General features: G+C 46.4%; 2 protein-coding genes across 5 annotated transcripts in view; one reads left to right on the forward strand and one right to left on the reverse strand.

Annotated features, from left to right (window-relative positions):
• ptprb (protein tyrosine phosphatase receptor type b) overlaps nucleotides 1-4,349 on the forward strand; it is a 23,446-nt gene extending 19,097 nt beyond the window's left edge. For 2 of the 4 annotated variants that reach the window (XM_078100825.1, XM_078100826.1), the window contains exons 36-39: nucleotides 1,286-1,408; nucleotides 1,482-1,645; nucleotides 1,841-2,038; nucleotides 2,098-3,187. In XM_078100825.1, coding sequence (XP_077956951.1) covers nucleotides 1,286-1,408; nucleotides 1,482-1,645; nucleotides 1,841-2,038; nucleotides 2,098-2,584 — 972 coding nt within the window. In that variant the 3' untranslated portion in view covers nucleotides 2,585-3,187. Of the gene's footprint in view, nucleotides 1-1,285; nucleotides 1,409-1,481; nucleotides 1,646-1,840; nucleotides 2,039-2,097; nucleotides 3,393-3,577; nucleotides 3,699-3,767 lie in introns of those variants that run through there. The other 2 variants (XM_078100828.1, XM_078100827.1) reach the window with 2 other exon arrangements.
• A 4,841-nt stretch (nucleotides 4,350-9,190) lies between these two features.
• Nucleotides 9,191-17,983, reverse strand: LOC120814938 (calcium-activated potassium channel subunit beta-4-like). Its single transcript, XM_078100830.1, has 4 exons — nucleotides 17,677-17,983; nucleotides 14,363-14,533; nucleotides 10,569-10,696; nucleotides 9,191-10,225 (listed from the first exon to the last, which is right to left on the reverse strand). The coding sequence occupies exons 1-4, from the start codon at nucleotides 17,839-17,841 to the stop codon at nucleotides 9,889-9,891; spliced, it is 801 nt and encodes a 266-aa protein (XP_077956956.1). The 5' UTR covers nucleotides 17,842-17,983; the 3' UTR covers nucleotides 9,191-9,888.
• Between the last annotated feature and the right edge of the window lie 12 nt (nucleotides 17,984-17,995).

Genomic DNA, 17,995 nt, shown 5'->3' on the forward strand with positions numbered 1-17,995 from the left:
ATATAACTACATGTCCCCTGTTTGTTTAATAAATATAACTACATGTCCCCTGTTTGTTTAATAAATATAACTACATGTCCCCTGTTTGTTTAATAAATATAACTACATGTCCCCTGTTTGTTTAATAAATATAACTACATGTCCCCTGTTTGTTTAATAAATATAACTACATGTCCCCTGTTTGTTTAATAAATATAACCACATGTCCCCTGTTTGTTTAATAAATATAACTACATGTCCCCTGTTTGTTTAATAAATATAACTACATGTCCCCTGTTTGTTTAATAAATATAACCACATGTCCCCTGTTTGTTTAATAAATATAACAACATGTCCCCTGTTTGTTTAATAAATATAACTACATGTCCCCTGTTTGTTTAATAAATATAACCACATGTCCCCTGTTTGTTTAATAAATATAACTACATGTCCCCTGTTTGTTTAATAAATATAACAACATGTCCCCTGTTTGTTTAATAAATATAACCACATGTCCCCTGTTTGTTTAATACATATAACTACATGTCCCCTGTTTGTTTAATAAATATAACCACATGTCCCCTGTTTGTTTAATAAATATAACCACATGTCCCCTGTCTGTTTAATAAATATAACTACATGTCCCCTGTTTGTTTAATACATATAACTACATGTCCCCTGTTTGTTTAATAAATATAACTACATGTCCCCTGTTTGTTTAATAAATATAACTACATGTCCCCTGTTTGTTTAATAAATATAACCACATGTCCCCTGTTTGTTTAATAAATATAACTACATGTCCCCTGTTTGTTTAATAAATATAACTACATGTCCCCTGTTTGTTTAATAAATATAACCACATGTCCCCTGTTTGTTTAATAAATATAACCACATGTCCCCTGTTTGTTTAATAAATATAACTACATGTCCCCTGTTTGTTTAATAAATATAACTACATGTCCCCTGTTTGTTTAATAAATATAACCACATGTCCCCTGTTTGTTTAATAAATATAACCACATGTCCCCTGTTTGTTTAATAAATATAACTACATGTCCCCTGTTTGTTTAATAAATATAACCACATGTCCCCTGTTTGTTTAATAAATATAACCACATGTCCCCTGTTTGTTTAATAAATATAACTACATGTCCCCTGTTTGTTTAATAAATATAACCACATGTCCCCTGTTTGTTTAATAAATATAACTACATGTCCCCTGTTTGTTTAATAAATATAACCACATGTCCCCTGTCTGTTTAATACATATAACCACATGTCTGTTGGACGATGTGTCTCACAGGTGAAGTGCGATCAATACTGGCCCTCAGACCGGGAGCCCCTCTACTACGGGGACCTGGTCCTCCAGATGCTGTCCGAGTCCGTCCTGCCCGAGTGGACCATCAGAGAGTTCAAGATCACCGCGGTAACGCCCCGTCTCCAACGGTGAGTGACAGCGAGCAGCAGGTTTGACTGATCGATGCGTGTTTCCTCCCCAGGACGGCGGCTCCTCGTACCCCCGCGTGCTGCGTCACTTCCACTACACCGTGTGGCCCGACCACGGCGTCCCCGACAGCCCCCAGTCCCTGGTCCACTTCACCAGGACGGTCCGGGACCACGTGGACCGGGCCCCCAGCACCGGGGCCACCGTGGTCCACTGCAGGTAGGAGGGGGGGTCCAGGTGTGTGTCTGTTTACAACAAAGCGTCTCATTGATGAAATGACAGTTTGAGGACAAACAAACGCAAACAAAATGACTCGTGTTTCTACGTGTGTGTGTGTGTGTGTGTCTGTGTGTGTGTGTGTGTTCATGTGTGTGTGTTCATTTGTGTGTTCATGTGTGTGTGTGTGTGTGTCAGTGCTGGTGTGGGACGCACAGGGACCTTCATCGCCTTGGACCGCGCTCTGCAGCAGTTGGACTCTAAAGGAACCGTCGACCTCTACGGATGTGTGTTCGACCTTCGGCTGCACCGTCAGCACATGGTCCAGACCGAGGTACCGATCGTCACATGGTCCACATTCACATTGAGTAGCTTCAAGACCCGCTTCATCAAGACCTGCTTCATCAAGACCCCTTCATCAAGACCCCCTTCATTAAGACCCGCTTCATCAAGACCCGCTTCATCAAGACCCCCTTCATCAAGACCCCCTTCATTAAGACCCGCTTCATCAAGACCTGCTTCATCAAGACCCCTTCATCAAGACCCCCTTCATTAAGACCCGCATCATTAAGACCCGCTTCATCAAGACCCCTTCATCAAGACCCGCTTCATCAAGACCCCCTTCATCAGGACCCCCTTCATCAAGACCCCCTTCATCAAGACCCCTTCATCAAGACCCCCTTCATCAAGACCCGCTTCATCAAGACCCGCTTCATCAAGACCCCCTTCATCAAGACCCCCTTCATTAAGACCCGCATCATCAAGACCCCCTTCATCAGGACCCGCTTCATCAAGTCCCCCTTCATCAAGACCCCTTCATCAAGACCCCCTTCATCAAGACCCGCTTCATCAAGACCCGCTTCATCAAGACCCCCTTCATTAAGACCCGCTTCATCAAGACCTGCTTCATCAAGACCCCTTCATCAAGACCCCCTTCATTAAGACCTGCTTCAGCAGGACCCGCTTCATCAAGACCCCCTTCATCAGGACCCGCTTCATCAAGACCCCCTTCATCAAGACCCCTTCATCAAGACCCCCTTCATCAAGACCCCCTTCATTAAGACCCGCTTCATCAAGACCCGCTTCATCAAGACCCCCTTCATCAAGACCCCCTTCATTAAGACCCGCATCATCAAGACCCGCTTCATCAAGACCCACTTCATTAAGACCCCCTTCATCAAGACCCCCTTCATCAAGACCCGCTTCATCAAGACCCCCTTCATCAAGACCCCCTTCATTAGGACCCGCTTTATCAAGACCCGCATCATCAAGACCCGCTTCATCAAGACCCCCTTCATCAAGACCCCCTTCATTAAGACCCGCATCATCAAGACCCGCTTCATCAAGACCCACTTCATTAAGACCCCCTTCATCAAGACCCCCTTCATCAAGACCCGCTTCATCAAGACCCCCTTCATCAAGACCCCTTCATCAAGACCCCCTTCATTAAGACCTGCTTCATCAAGACCCCTTCATCAAGACCCGCTTCATCAAGACCCCCTTCATTAAGACCCGCATCATCAAGACCCGCTTCATCAAGACCCCCTTCATTAGGACCCGCTTTATCAAGACCCGCATCATCAAGACCCGCTTCATCAAGACCCGCTTCATGAAACATCTGGCCTGACGTCTCTAACATCTGGCTCAGCTTTGGCTGGTCAGCAGAGGGGGGGCGGCGCCCCCTGCTGGAGAATCATGTCCATAAAAAGTCACATTGAAACACGTTATTTTTTGTTGAAATGTTGAGAAAATATTGAAAAAGAAGAAGATCGAAGAGACTACGACGTAATATAACGTGAATCACTGTATAAAGTCGTGTTACTTGTATCGTAAAAACACCAAATAACAGTAAATATGTGTGTCGAGGATTGTATGACCTTATGATGTTGTACCACGTGGACCGGAGGTGATCTCCCAGCATGCTTTGTGTTGCAGTGCCAGTACGCCTTCCTGCATCAGTGCGTGCGCGACGTGCTGCGAGCGCGGAAGCACCGCGGCGAGCAGGAGAAGCCGCTGTGTCCCGTGTACGAGAACTTCAACCCCGAGTACTGCCGGGGTGAGCGAGCGACCACTGATCAATACCTGCCGATCGGCTCCGGTGCTCAAACCTCTTCTGCTCCCTCAGATTTCATCTTCAGCGGACGCTGAGCGCAAGAGAGACGGAGTGATGCTCACAAACAACAACAACAACAACAACAACAGACAATACGGCCAGCTGGTTTAATACACATTAAAACAGACCAAGGCTGTAACGCATTAGTCACAAAGAAACATTTTAGTAGTTTATTCATATTTAACGTCAATTTGTGACCAGATGAAAACTTTAAAAAAAATCACAATTTAAAACGATGCCTTAAAAAAAAAAGGCTGATCAATAAAAGTTGTAATCTGTTTATTTATGAGTCACACACATCGCTGTATGTAAATAATGCTTCTTTATACGAGTAGACGAGGTTTTCCATTTATCACATTTAATGAAGATTAGCTGCAAGAACTTCATCACGTTGTTGATATTTAGACATAAAGTCCAATTAGCAGAAAAAGATTTGAATCTTTTTGAAATGTATCAATAAATAACTTCAGTTCTGTTATATTGAATTGTGTTATTAAACATAATATAAACATTATGTTGTTATTATTAGTGATTAAAGGTTCATTTTACTCGGTGTAACATATTTATTGGATTATTAAAAGAGCCGAAAAATAATCGTGTTGCTCAATTCTTTTCTTTTTATTTTGCAGAAAGTCAAATTTCTAATTCTTGTTCTATATAATATATTATTTATATATATATATGGTTGAAATGCACTTATTGTAAGTCGCTTTGGATAAAAGCGTCAGATAAATGACATGTGATGTGATGTTATGTGATGTGATGTGATGTAATGTGATGTATTAACAGACAAACGTCACAGTGTTTGTTTAAAGTACAAAGACGCACAACGTTTAGTGTTAGAAGCTTCCAGGATAACACACACACTAACAAATAAAAACATCTATTGACAAACAATGTGAAGTAAACACATGAACCATCAAATGTGACAACAACAAACAACAACAAACAACGTGTCGAGCCCGTCGGGGAGAAAAGGCAGAATGCAGCTTATTGGAAAATAAGTCTTATTACAGTAAAACAATGGAAGTAATGATGTAGCCCCGCCCCCCAACGGGACCCCGCCCCCTTTACAGGTCCACTTAATCATTCTCTATTTAGTGACAGATTCTAACTATTGATCAAGTTATTTATTATATTATTGATTTCAGATCGCTGGGAAGTTCTTCTGTGAAACATCTGATCTGCTTTTTGATCTTATTGATATAATTCATCTTATTGATCTTATTGATATAATTCATCCTATTGATCTGTTATTGATATAATTCATCCTATTGATCTGTTATTGATATAATTCATCCTATTGATCTTATTGATATAATTCATCTTATTGATCTTATTGATATAATTCATCTTATTGATCATATTGATATAATTCATCTTATTGATCTTATTGATGCAGGGTTCTCCATCAGGGGGCGCCGTCAGCCCGAGTCCCTCCAGACTTTATATTCATGTTTTTATTGTGTTCATGTAACTTAAATAAACTAGTAAATTAGTTAGTACAATGTATGTAGAAGTATAAAGTAGTAGTAGCAGTGTTGTACTGAAGTACAACATTGGGATATGAACAGGCATAAATATATAAAGCCTTGTTCAATAGAAATAAGATTCTGTGCTGTTATTTAATTGGCTTTGAGCTTGGATTAGTTTGTGTGTTCGTGTGGTAGAAATAAACGTGACCAGACGTCTACGTGTGAACAGAGTTTTCACTGAGACTCCGTTTAAAGATACAAGGAGTTTTATTTAAAGATCTCTATCAGGCACTATCGTTCTCATTGCAACAGACAAGCGGCTACCGGGTCCAGCTGGAGGACGACAACGTACCTGCAAACAACACAAGGCAGGTTCACAGCTGTGTACAAAAGAACAACAACAACAAGATGGAGATTAAACAGTGAAATAAAAAGATACATTTCTCTTTATGGCCTCAAACTGAACTTTACAGGAAGGATTCAGTCCGAAAATCTGCTTAAACAGCAAAGCGACGTCTGCAGGAACGTGAAGAAACATGTTGTGCAAACGCAGCTCGTCCCTTCACAGCTCAGCGTGTGGATTCAGGATTCAGGATTCAGGATTCAGGTTATTCAGGATTCAGGGATTCAGGATTCAGGGATTCAGGATTCAGGGATTCAGGATTCAGGCTTCAGGGATTCAGGGATTCAGGATTCAGGGATTCAGGATTCAGGGATTCAGGATTCAGGGATTCCGTGATTCAGGATTCAGGCTTCAGGGATTCAGGATTCAGGGATTCAGGATTCAGGGATTCAGGATTCAGGCTTCAGGGATTCAGGATTCAGGATTCAGGATTCAGGGATTCAGGATTCAGGATTCAGGGATTCAGGCTTCAGGGATTCAGGATTCAGGGATTCAGGATTCAGGCTTCAGGGATTCAGGATTCAGGATTCAGGATTCAGGGATTCAGGGATTCAGGGATTCAGGATTCAGGATTCAGGATTCGGGATTCAGGATTCAGGATTCAGGGATTCAGGATTCAGGGATTCGATGTGAGGACGTGGACGCTAATGTCCTGCTACATTTTCCTTGGATGATTCAGTGGAAAGAAAAAGGATCACATGACGGTTTCTGCTCAGTTTACCAAAAGTCTTCCTACTGAACGCAAACGTGAGTCATGTGACAGAAAGAAAAGCAGAAAAAATGTAAATTCATCACAACAGACACACAATGTTAACAATGTGAAACAAACATTGTGTTACAATAATAATGTGTCGATGTTTTTATAAGTAACATTTTTCCCCTCCGTTGAAGAAGAAAAGAGTTCGTCCAGAGTTCGTCCACATGAGACGCGTTTTATAAAATATAAGGCCGGTCGACAGCACGTCCAAAACCACAGAAGAAGGTTGTGACTGGGGGGGACGTTCATTAATTAACCATTACTCAAATAATAAAATCTCTCCCTGCTCCAACACAAGGATCCCCGCTGGGAGGGGCGGGTCTACAGTGTCAGGGGGAGCCAATCAGAGCATGAGTAGGGAGGCCACGCCTTCTGCTCAATTATCGGCAAAGGGTTTGGTGCAAGGACAGTTTGTTTCCATAGCAACGGGAGTCTGTCTTCTGGACAAATTTGGATGGATGGGATAAGTGGGGACGAATGGGGACCAGTGGAATGAATGGGGACAAATGGGGACCAGTGGAATGAATGGGGACGAATGGGGACCAGTGGAATGAATGGGGACGAATGGGGACCAGTGGAATGAATGGGGACGAATGGGGACCAGTGGAATGAATGGGGACGAATGGGAACCAGTGGAATGAATGGGGACGAATGGGGACTAGTGGAATGAATGGGGACGAATGGGGACCAGTGGAATGAATGGGGACCAATGGGGACTAGTGGAATGAATGGGGACCAATGGGGACCAGTGGAATGAATGGGGACCAATAGGGACCAGTGGAATGAATGGGGACGAATGGGGACCAGTGGAATGAATGGGGACGAATGGGAACCAGTGGAATGAATGGGGACGAATGGGGACCAGTGGAATGAATGGGGACGAATGGGGACTAGTGGAATGAATGGGGACGAATGGGGACCAGTGGAATGAATGGGGACGAATGGGGACCAGTGGAATGAATGGGGACGAATGGGGACCAGTGGAATGAATGGGGACGAATGGGGACTAGTGGAATGAATGGGGACGAATGGGGACCAGTGGAATGAATGGGGACCAATGGGGACCAGTGGAATGAATGGGGACCAATGGGGACCAGTGGAATGAATGGGGACCAATGGGGACCAGTGGAATGAATGGGGACCAATGGGGACCAGTGGGATGAATGGGGACGAATGGGGACTAGTGGAATGAATGGGGACCAATGGGGACCAGTGGAATGAATGGGGACCAATGGGGACCAGTGGAATGAATGGGGACGAATGGGGACTAGTGGAATGAATGGGGACCAATGGGGACCAGTGGAATGAATGGGGACCAATGGGGACCAGTGGAATGAATGGGGACCAATGGCATCAATTGAGAGCAAATGTAACTGGAGTCCAATTCAGCGAATCGAGCTGATAGTGATTCTGAAATGAGACGAATGGGGTAAACGGGACATTTGTGGACTATTGGATATTCCACACAGCGCGGTGGGAACAAAGCCGCTCGACTTCTTTTCCTTTGGCAGTATTAACAAATCAAATAATAACAACAGTGTCTTATTATTCATCGATATGCATATTTCATACTTCTTGTAGCGACGGCGCGGAGCGGAACGAGGAGATGTCTTCGTTTCCATGACGATACAAAGTGACAAGTTATTGATCGGTTTGAGTCCCGATCGAAGGAAGCGATCCTACTTTCAATGATCAAATACACTCTCACACTTTGTGTGTTCAGCACCGGTTCTGGAGACACGTGGACGTCCCTGTTGGTCAGAATCTGCAGGAACACGAACGCCACCTTTGGTCTTTCTTTAGTTTTGAAGAATCGACATCTTAGAAGATATTTCTCAGAGGTCAGAGGCGAGAATAATAAACGCCGTCGCTGCGCATCGTGTCTCAGGGAACCAACCAAAGGACGTTACGTTAGAAGGTGCTACGGCTCACCGGAAGCATCTGGACCTGAAGAAGGAACTCAAGCCCACTGGTAGTTCTCTGTTTTCACTTGTTTCCATTGGCAGCGGCGTCACTCGGCCGGCCGGCTGTTGCTAAGCAACGCCTAGGTCATTTTTAGACTGAGGGGATGGTGATGGTGTGAATTTGGAGCCTCGAAGAGGAGAAACTCCCTCTGATCTATTGTTGTCTTCTCTGCGTGGACCGAGTCCTCTGGAGTCACTGTTCTCACAATAACGTCTTCACAGAGCGGGACGATGCTCATATGGCGCCGTAACCACTCGCCAACAACACCAATCAGGTCCAACATGAGAACTCACGCGGATAACAAGACGAGTGCATAACGCCTGAACGCATAATGAGAAGAAATAAATCCACTAACTTACTTTACATGAACCATGAATACAAACGAGTGAACGTCCTCACGTGGCCTCAGTCTGCTCAACCGAGCTACATCCCTCAATGCTAACAGCTAGCTAGCTAGAAAAAGGTTATAGGAACTGTGCACTTTAGGCTACGATCTGCTGGTTAGCTGAAACATCTCCAGTGTCTTCTCTAATATCTGCACTTCTCTTCCTGGTTCACGGACGAAGGACACGAGTTCAAAGTGACTCCAGAGGGAAACATCTGGGCTTCTTTCCTCCACTTCCATCGACTCGCTTCTTCTTTCACGTTTTATACTGAAACAAAATCCCTCAGTTTTCATGCTACAATATGAGGATACTTTTAGTTCCAGGAGTGTTTTCTATTTAAATGGTCTTAATTTATGTCTTTGCTGTTTTTAAAGTTGTTAAAGTTCGTAAGTAATTATTGAAGCTCAATAACGTCACGTTGTCAATGTGATTAAAACAACAAAAGAGGCTCTGATAGAATTCTGTATTTAATTGTTTTAAAACCGTTTTCCTCTCGTACTTGTCTGAGACCATGCACTGCACGCCACTTCCTGCAGCCTTTCACAATAAAATACGCTCCTGTTAGAAGGCGGTTTGACCTACGAGCTGCTGCAGAGAAATAAATCCAGAAAATCTGGGATGTAAAAATAAAACTGTCTTTGATAGGAAATTTATAAAGAGTAAGAAGAAGTGATGCAGTCGGCTACGTCAGCGCTACGTCAGCTTCAGAGTGCGACTCATCGCGAATAATTAGTGCACGAGAGAATAAAACAGATCCGAAGGAAACAAATCGCTGCGTCCTCAAAGTGCGATGGAGAGAAGTCGAGTCTGAGGAGCAAGAAGAAGAAGTTTACATCTCCGCTACGTCAGCGCTACGTCAGCGCTACGTCAGCTCTACGTCAGCGCTATGTCAGCGCTACGTCAGCTCTACGTCAGCGCTACGTCAGCTCTACGTCAGCTCTACGTCAGCGCTACGTCAGTAGGTCGCAGCATCCGTCCAGGCTACGGCACAAAAGCGCGAGAAGAGTTGCTGCTTCGAGGGTTCGATCCCCGAGCGGGAAGCTGTGGATGTTTTTGGCGGGAATCTAGAAGCAAAATGGTGGATTTTTCTATCCGAATCCCGCCGGCTGGAGCTCCTCCCACAGCGCCTCCCCCCCGACTCAACCCCTCAGTGGTCGCGGTCGCGGCGGCGCACCGGCACGGCGAACAGCGGGAGGCTTCTTGTCGGCGAGGACGACGAGGGCGGCGGATCGGGGGCGGAGTCGGCCCCCGCGGGGTCGCTGGCCCTGTTGCCGTGGCGATCCGGGGCTCTGGCGTAGAGGTCGTGGCTCGCCTCGTAGGAGCACTTCCTCTTCTGGAGCGCCTCGGCGCGGACGGCCAGCGAGCGGGCGCACACGGTGAGCAGCACGATGAGCGTGCCCAGCAGCAGCGACACCATCGGCCACAGGACGCAGTGCAGCAGCACGCTGGTGTCGTGGGAACGCCGCCACAGCACGTCGTCTGGCCTGGAGGTCACCGGGAGGTCAAAGGGAGGAAGTACACACAGTTAGAGGAGATGTTTGTGTGTGCGTGTGTGTGCGTGCGTGCGTGTGTGTGTGTGCGCGTTAGTGTGCGTGTGCGTGTGTGTGCGTGCGTGTGTGTGTGTGCGCGTTAGTGTGCGTGTGTGTGCGTGCGTGCGTGTGTGTGTGTACGTGTGTGCGTGTGTGCGTGTGCGTGTGCGTGCGTGTGTGTGTGTGTGTGTGTGTGTGTGTGTGTGTGCGTGTGTGTGTGTGTGTGCGTGTGTGTGTGTGTGTGTGCGTTAGTGTGCGTGTGCGTGTGTGTGTGTGTGTGTGTGTGTGTGTGCGTCACCTCCTCTGCTGGTTGAAGAAGCAGGTGAAGATCTGCCTGCTGACCTCCTTGTTGAAGTAGTCCTCCCACCACAGGACGCTGTCCTTGTTCTTCTGGTTGTCCCGCTCACAGGGGGGGACGTAGGAGCACTGAGGGACAGAAGACCGATCGCTTGATCAATAATTCAATCGTCACACGTCATTGATTCACACACAAACTCAGTCAGAACGAGCCTTAACTTTTATCTCTCTTCACCTTCAGCAGATAAAACGCTTCGACGATAAAGAATATTAAATGAAATGTTGTGTTTATGAATTACTTAATGTCTAAATAAGTGTGTTTCCCTCCATGTGATGCTGCAGAGAACGAGGCCACAGGTCTGATCCTGATTGGCTCAGAGGGCTGAGGGGGGGTGAGGGGGGGATGAGGGGGGGTGAGGGGGGGTGAGGGGGCTGAGGGGGGCTGAGGGGGGCTGAGGGGGGTGAGGGAGGGTGAGGAGGGGGTGAGGGGAGTGAGGGGGGGATGAGGGGGGGGCTGTTCTACTTCACACACTGAATCTGCGGAGCAGGAGGCTGATTGGGACGCTGCTGGTTTTCAATGGATCAACTGGTTGCCGTGGCGACTGTGATTGGTACACGGAGGGGGGGGGGCAGAGGACGTAACTGCAAATCAATACCTTCATCACCTTCATCACGGCCACCAGTAAACAAATGATATGTAGTAGATGGTACAACACGCGGTCCACGTGTTCTGGTCTCCACGTGAACCTGCATGATGTCATGTGACCTTTATGGATCGCAGGATGACGTGTGATTGGCTGTTAGAGAAGCCGAAGACACCGTCTGTGTGTCAGGGTCATTTCATCAGCCGGCCAATCAAACGCGCCTCGCCCTGTGACATCATCATCAAGCGGGTCATCAGTGGCGGGTGATGAGTGTTGCCATGACAACAGGATGAGACCTTAATAAAGGGTCTAAATGAGATCAATCTGTGTGTGTCTGTGTGTGTGTGTGTGTGTGTGTCTGTGAGTGTGTGTGTGTGTGTGTCTGTGTGTGTGTGTCCGTGTGTGTGTGTGTGTGTGTGTGTGTGTGTGTGTCTGTGAGTGTGTGTCTGTGTGTGTGTGTGTCTGTGAGTGTGTGTCTGTGAGTGTGTGTCTGTGAGTGTGTGTCTGTGTGTCTGTGTGTCTGTGTGTGTCCGTGTGTGTGTGTGTGTGTGTCTGTGAGTGTGTGTCTGTGTGTGTGTGTGTGTCTGTGAGTGTGTGTGTGTGTGTGTGTGTGTGTGTGTGTGTGTCTGTGTGTGTGTGTCTGTGTGTGTGTGTGTGTGGACACGTGGAGGGTTTTTCTGAGGCGATGCACAAATCCAGGTTATTTCCAAGTACTTTTGATGTACTTTTGATGTACTAAGGTTGTATTTAAAGATACCCAGCTTGGGGGGGGCGGGGGGGGGGGGGGTCTTGGCCCCCCGACGTCCTGGAGCAGAAGATCCTCCTCATTACAGTTAATTAGTTTAACACACACACAGTTCATACATTAATAATTCTCCCCGGTGACCTTTTCAGCTGCTTCTCTGTTTTTCACTAAACTTTAACGACAAATATTGTATTTAGTTTAAGAACTAATTCAATTTAAATGATTCGTTTTGTAATTAGAGCTTTTAATACGTTCACATGAAATATGGTTAAATTCTTAACTTCATTAAGCAACGAAGCAGGAAATCACCGGCTGACTAATCAGCTGAAACCATCTGCAGACCTTCGTCCTCCGGTTCTCCGGTTCTCCGGTTCTGTGTCAAACCCTCAGAACTCAGCAGCTTTACAACTTTATTCATTTTGAATAACTTGAATCAATCGTTCTCCTGAGTTGGTCCCCTGAGGATCTACCGTCTCTCCACAAGGTACCGAGCGCACAATAGTTTACTGTAGTTTCAGACTCTTATTTGTGTTTTATGGTATTTTTGTTTTTCTTTTGTTATCTGGATCTTTTGTGTCATTTTGTTTTAAACTTCTTTTTGTAATTATTCTTTAGGACGTTTTTTGTGATTCTTTGATTCCTTGTTATCGTTATTTATTTATATATATTATTTATTCTTTTTGGTCTATTCTTGTCGAGCTGAGCTGTTGCAATGGCTTCTGGGAAATGTAGGAGGTCAGTAACAGCTGTAGAAATCATGACATCATTTTCATTCATTAAGCCAACGACTGATTTGACTCATTATCTGATCAGAACCATCATCCTGTTTACACACACACACACACACACGCAGACACACACACACACACACACACACACACGCAGACACACACACACACACACACACACACACACACACACACTCACACACACACACACACACACACACGCAGACACACACACACACACACACACACACACACACACACACACTCACACACACACACACACACACACACACACACACACACACACACACACACACATCCATCCTAATAATCGATAATTCATCAGAAGTCAGCAGATTTTAGACGAGTTTCAGCCTTTAACTTGTATTTGTCTCAGTGAGGAACGTAAAAGGTTTCGTTTTAGTGCTGATGTTCTAAAGTAGCCTCTCATCCGTCATGGAGGAGCACGTCCAGATGTTCACTCCTGTGTGCAGATGTGTTCCTTTGTATTCACAGCTCATGATGTGGTGAGGAGCCTTAACACTTGTGTGTGTGTGTGTGCTTCCTCTCTCCAGATGTTGGGTCAGCGGTCACAGCTGGAGGTTCAGTCGGGATCAATAAGCCCATCGATGCCTCAGTGTGGATCCCTGCGTATCTGAGGGGGAAGAACAGCGGCGTCTCTCTCTCACGTCTCTCCGTCGCTTGGCTCATCATTGATGCTGCTGTCGTCATGGCGATGGAGCGGCATCGCTGACGCGCCCCCTCTCTCTCCTCTATATTTACTCTGTTGCCGTGGCGACGACCCAGACGTGCGAACCGACTGAAAGGAGGTTGAGAGGAGGACGAGCGAGCAGACCGACGCCGCGTTGATGTTGTTGTTCCTCTGAACACACACACACACCTTCAAGGGCTTAAGGTGCTTTCATTACGTTGTTTAGATGTTTAGATGAACGCAGCAAAACTTTATCTGGATACTTGCTGATTTAAAAAATGTTTACAACGTTTACTGAGGGAATAAATCCAGAGAAGTAGAGTCATTTCCTCATAGACGTCTATGGGAGCAGAGGAGTCGCCCCCCTGCTGGTCACTACAGAGAAGTAGAGTCATTTCCTCATAGACGTCTATGGGAGCAGAGGAGTCGCCCCCTGCTGGTCACTACAGAGAAGTAGAGTCATTTCCTCATAGACGTCTATGGGAGCAGAGGAGTCGCCCCCTGCTGGTCACTACAGAGAAGTAGAGTCATTTCCTCATAGACGTCTATGGGAGCAGAGGAGTCGCCCCCTGCTGGTCACTACACAGAAGTAGAGTCATTTCCTCATAGACGTCTATGGGAGCAGAGGAGTCGCCCCCTGCTGGTCACTACAGAGAAGTAGAGTCATTTCCTCATAGACGTCTATGGGAGCAGAGGAGTCGCCCCCTGCTGGTCACTACAGAGAAGTAGAGTCATTTCCTCATAGACGTCTATGGGAGCAGAGGAGTCGCCCCCTGCTGGTCACTACAGAGAAGTAGAGTCATTTCCTCATAGACGTCTATGGGAGCAGAGGAGTCGCCCCCCGTTTCCTACATTGGTAGTCACGGTAACAGCTGGGGTAGCTAATATATTTAACTATCAGATCAGTTCAAGGTGCCACATCACAGAATGACAATGATAACAACGAAGAGCCGTTTCCATGGTTACCTTCGGGTTGAGGACCAGCTGCTGCTCGTCGAAGTGCAGCAGAGCCACCGAGTTGGACTCTGAGTTGTTGACGAAGATCTGCAGACACGGATAGAGAGACGTCCCCTTACAGTCGGCGCCGCACGTGAACACGCACTCAAACATCTCCTCCGGACGCAGCACCGACACCACCTGCACCATCAGAGGACGGAGCTGAAGAGAACGCTACACACCGCCTTTTATATGGATCATCTTTGTTGGGAATAAGCCCTTAAAACGTCGTCTCCAATGAGGATTGTTTATCCTAAGATCAATTAGCAAACAATTAAATATTGATAGCAAATATGACAAAAAACAATACATGAATAAAGAATATATCTGTGTTCTGGATGTCTTCAGCGATCAGGTGCTAGCATGTTAGAAGTGTTCTTCTTTTTAAATTTGTACATTTAAAACATCCAAACACGATCAACCAGTGGAGCTAGCGGTAGCTTCGTTAGCGCTGTTCATCAGTCACCAACAACAACAAAAAACAAATCTTTGTTGACTTTTGTCTGAAATTACAGAGCCGTAAAATGTGCGATAGTCAACGGCAACAAAGATACGTCACAAAAATTCAAATACATGCATGCGTAACGTAGCGTAAAGTCAGCTAGCAAATCAAGCTAACGGAAACCTCGGTGACGCAGAATGTTCATCACGAAGTGGCAGCTGAGTGGTGGAACACAGCCGGCGCTGTTAGCACAGTTAGCGCTGTTAGCACAGTTGGCATGATTAGCGGTCTCCATGTTGAGAGCCGTAATGAGGCAATAAAATAGACCCTCAAATCTGTGTTGAATACTTTAAAATGGAAATAGATTTTGATGGGTGGCCGTTTAATGTAATAAGTAGTAGTTTGCACGTTTCCCAGCGTCGGCTTCCTGTCGGCTCCTCTGCTTCCTCCCACCAGCTCAGCATTTACATTGTGGATGAGAGTGAATTTCATTACAGTAAAGAGAGAAGCCTGCACTCATTAAAGGACCAGAGGCCGAAAATATGAACATCAACACATGAAAACACAAATCAATCTGAGCAGATTTGATAAACGTGGTTCTTCATCCTCACGAGGTCACGGACGTGCGCGGACGTCTGCGTGACTCGCGTCAAACCGAGCTGTGGATTAGACGAGTGGACTCTCCATAAGTTTGATTTACCCACGGCTCCACTCCGGGTAACGGAGGCGATTCCGGGACGCCGCCGTGAGCTAACGGCTCGTAAATCAACAGGCAGCCGGACTCGAGGCGCCGGGAGAACAGATCAAACCCTCCAGGGAAAACGCACAGCACAGCATTACCTGGATAAAATGCACCTGTTTTCATCCACGTCCTGCTTGTGTGTCCTGTTTGTGTGTCCTGTTTGTGTGTCCTGTTTGTGTGTCCTGTTTGTGTGTCCTGCTTGTGTGTCCTGTTTGTGTGTCCTGCTTGTGTGTCCTGGTTGTGTGTCCTGCTTGTGTGTCCTGCTTGTGTGTCCTGTTTGTGTGTCCTGTTTGTGTGTCCTGCTTGTGTGTCCTGTTTGTGTGTCCTGCTTGTGTGTCCTGGTTGTGTGTCCTGTTTGTGTGTCCTGTTTGTGTGTCCTGCTTGTGTGTCCTGTTTGTGTGTCCTGCTTGTGTGTCCTGGTTGTGTGTCCTGCTTGTGTGTCCTGCTTGTGTGTCCTGTTTGTGTGTCCTGTTTGTGTGTCCTGGTTGTGTGTCCTCGCCGCAGTCCTGCGTGCGTGCAGCTGGGTAGCCATGTTAATTCATGTTAACATTACCGTTATGTTAACGGCGCTAGCATGTAGCTAACTAGCTAGTTTCTCGGCAAAGTTCTTCTCTGGGACGGAGTCCGGGTCGGGTCTCCTTAAGGACGCTGCCGCTGGTCGTGTTGTTAAACGGCGCCTGGGAGACTCGTCCTGACAGAGCGCAGCGTCGGGCGGCAAAGGGCCCAAATCTCGATGTATTTTAGGGGGCTGAAGTTATAATGTCACTCATTAACTTCATCAGTGATTGGCTAACTGCTTCTTAGACCCGCCTCTTTGGGGCCGACGCGAGCCCAGCCGTGACAAGCGGAGAGGACGGGCAGGAAAAGCATATATTTTGTGCAGATATCTTAATTTACAAATGAGACTGTGTACATTTCACAAAAACACAAATAGATACATATTGACTATATTTAAAATGCATTTTTAATATAATTTAAAAAATATATATAATCTTTTTTTTGCTTTTTTGGCTGAAGTTGGGGCCCCAGCCACCACTGGTTTTAAATATTAGTACCTCCAATAGTACTACTTCCTAAAAGTCTAATTTGTGGCTTAAATTACTCTTAAAGAAGTACACAAATACTTATCCAAGAACATCTTGCTCTGCTACTGGTAGATAATAGTACCACAAGAACTACATCGCGACATTATTAATGTTGAACAACACTGAAGAAAAATACAAAGAAAAGTATATTTATATAAATATTTGTCCCCTTTTTATAATACTGATAATCACTTTGATGTGATGAAGTGCAAAATACATAATAAATACCTTTTGGTATTAGTTTGTAAACATTTAAATAGTGTCACTGCAACACATATTAGTACTAAAATAAAATACTATAATTCTACTAAGGAATTATAAGGAGTTGAATAATAAGCTTCACTCTGTAAGGAATATTAATTTATATATACCAGTAATACCACTAATGGTAATACATGAAGCACAGTACTACCCATGCCAAGATAGATATACTACTTAAAGAGAAATACTTTCCCACCAGCTGAAAACAGAGTTATTAATATCCACAATGATGATAAATACTAAAAAGAATCGTTGGGCTCCGATTTCTTTGAGAATATCTCAAATACTACAAACAGAACACCATGCAGGAGGAGCAGGAGGAGCATGAGGAGGCAGAGGAGCAGGAGGAGCAGGAGGAGCAGGAGGAGCATGAGGAGGCAGAGGAGCAGGGGGAGCATGAGTGAGCAGGAGGAGCAGGGGGAGCAGGGGGAGCAGGAGGAGGCAGAGGAGCAGGAGGAGCAGGGGGAGCAGGAGGAGGCAGAGGAGCAGGAGGAGCAGGAGGAGCATGAGGAGCAGGAGGAGCATGAGGAGCAGGAGGAGCATGAGGAGCAGGAGGAGCAGGGGGAGCAGGAGGAGGCAGAGGAGCAGGAGGAGCAGGAGGAGCAGGAGGAGCAGGAGGAGCAGGGGGAGCAGGAGGAGGCAGAGGAGCATGAGGAGCAGGAGGAGCATGAGTGAGCAGGAGGAGCAGGAGGAGCAGGAGGAGCAGGGGGAGCAGGAGGAGCAGGAGGAGCAGGAGGAGCAGGAGGAGGCTCACCGTGCAGTTGGCCGGTTTGCTCTGCAGACTCTGCAGCGTCGGGCTCAGCCAGCAGAAGCCCAGGATGAAGAGGCTCAGCACCCCGCAGAAGATCAGGAACAAGCCCAGCCGGATGCTCTTGTCCTCAGCCTCCGAGTACTCGTACGACACCCGGATCTTCGCCATGGCCGCTCCGCGGAGCCCTCCGGCAGCATGAGAGAGGAGGAGGAGGAGGAGGAGGCGACGCTGCTCGGCTGCTTGCTGACAAACTGAGAGAAACACTCGATGCTTCCTGCTTCTAAATCCGCTTCACCTTCCTCCAGCTTCATTTATCCTGCAC

This window comes from Gasterosteus aculeatus, chromosome 4, assembly GCF_964276395.1.
Source record: "Gasterosteus aculeatus chromosome 4, fGasAcu3.hap1.1, whole genome shotgun sequence".
Classification (NCBI taxonomy): domain Eukaryota; kingdom Metazoa; phylum Chordata; class Actinopteri; order Perciformes; family Gasterosteidae; genus Gasterosteus; species Gasterosteus aculeatus.

Coding starts and splice junctions, on each gene's coding strand:
- LOC120814938 (XM_078100830.1), bottom strand. CDS start 17,841: ATGGCGAAGATCCGGGTGTCGTACGAGTACTCGGAGGCTGAGGACAAG. Junction 14,534..17,676: donor GCAAACCGGCCAACTGCACG/GTGAGCCTCCTC, acceptor CTGATGGTGCAG/GTGGTGTCGGTGCTGCGTCC. Junction 10,697..14,362: donor AGCTGGTCCTCAACCCGAAG/GTAACCATGGAA, acceptor TCTGTCCCTCAG/TGCTCCTACGTCCCCCCCTG.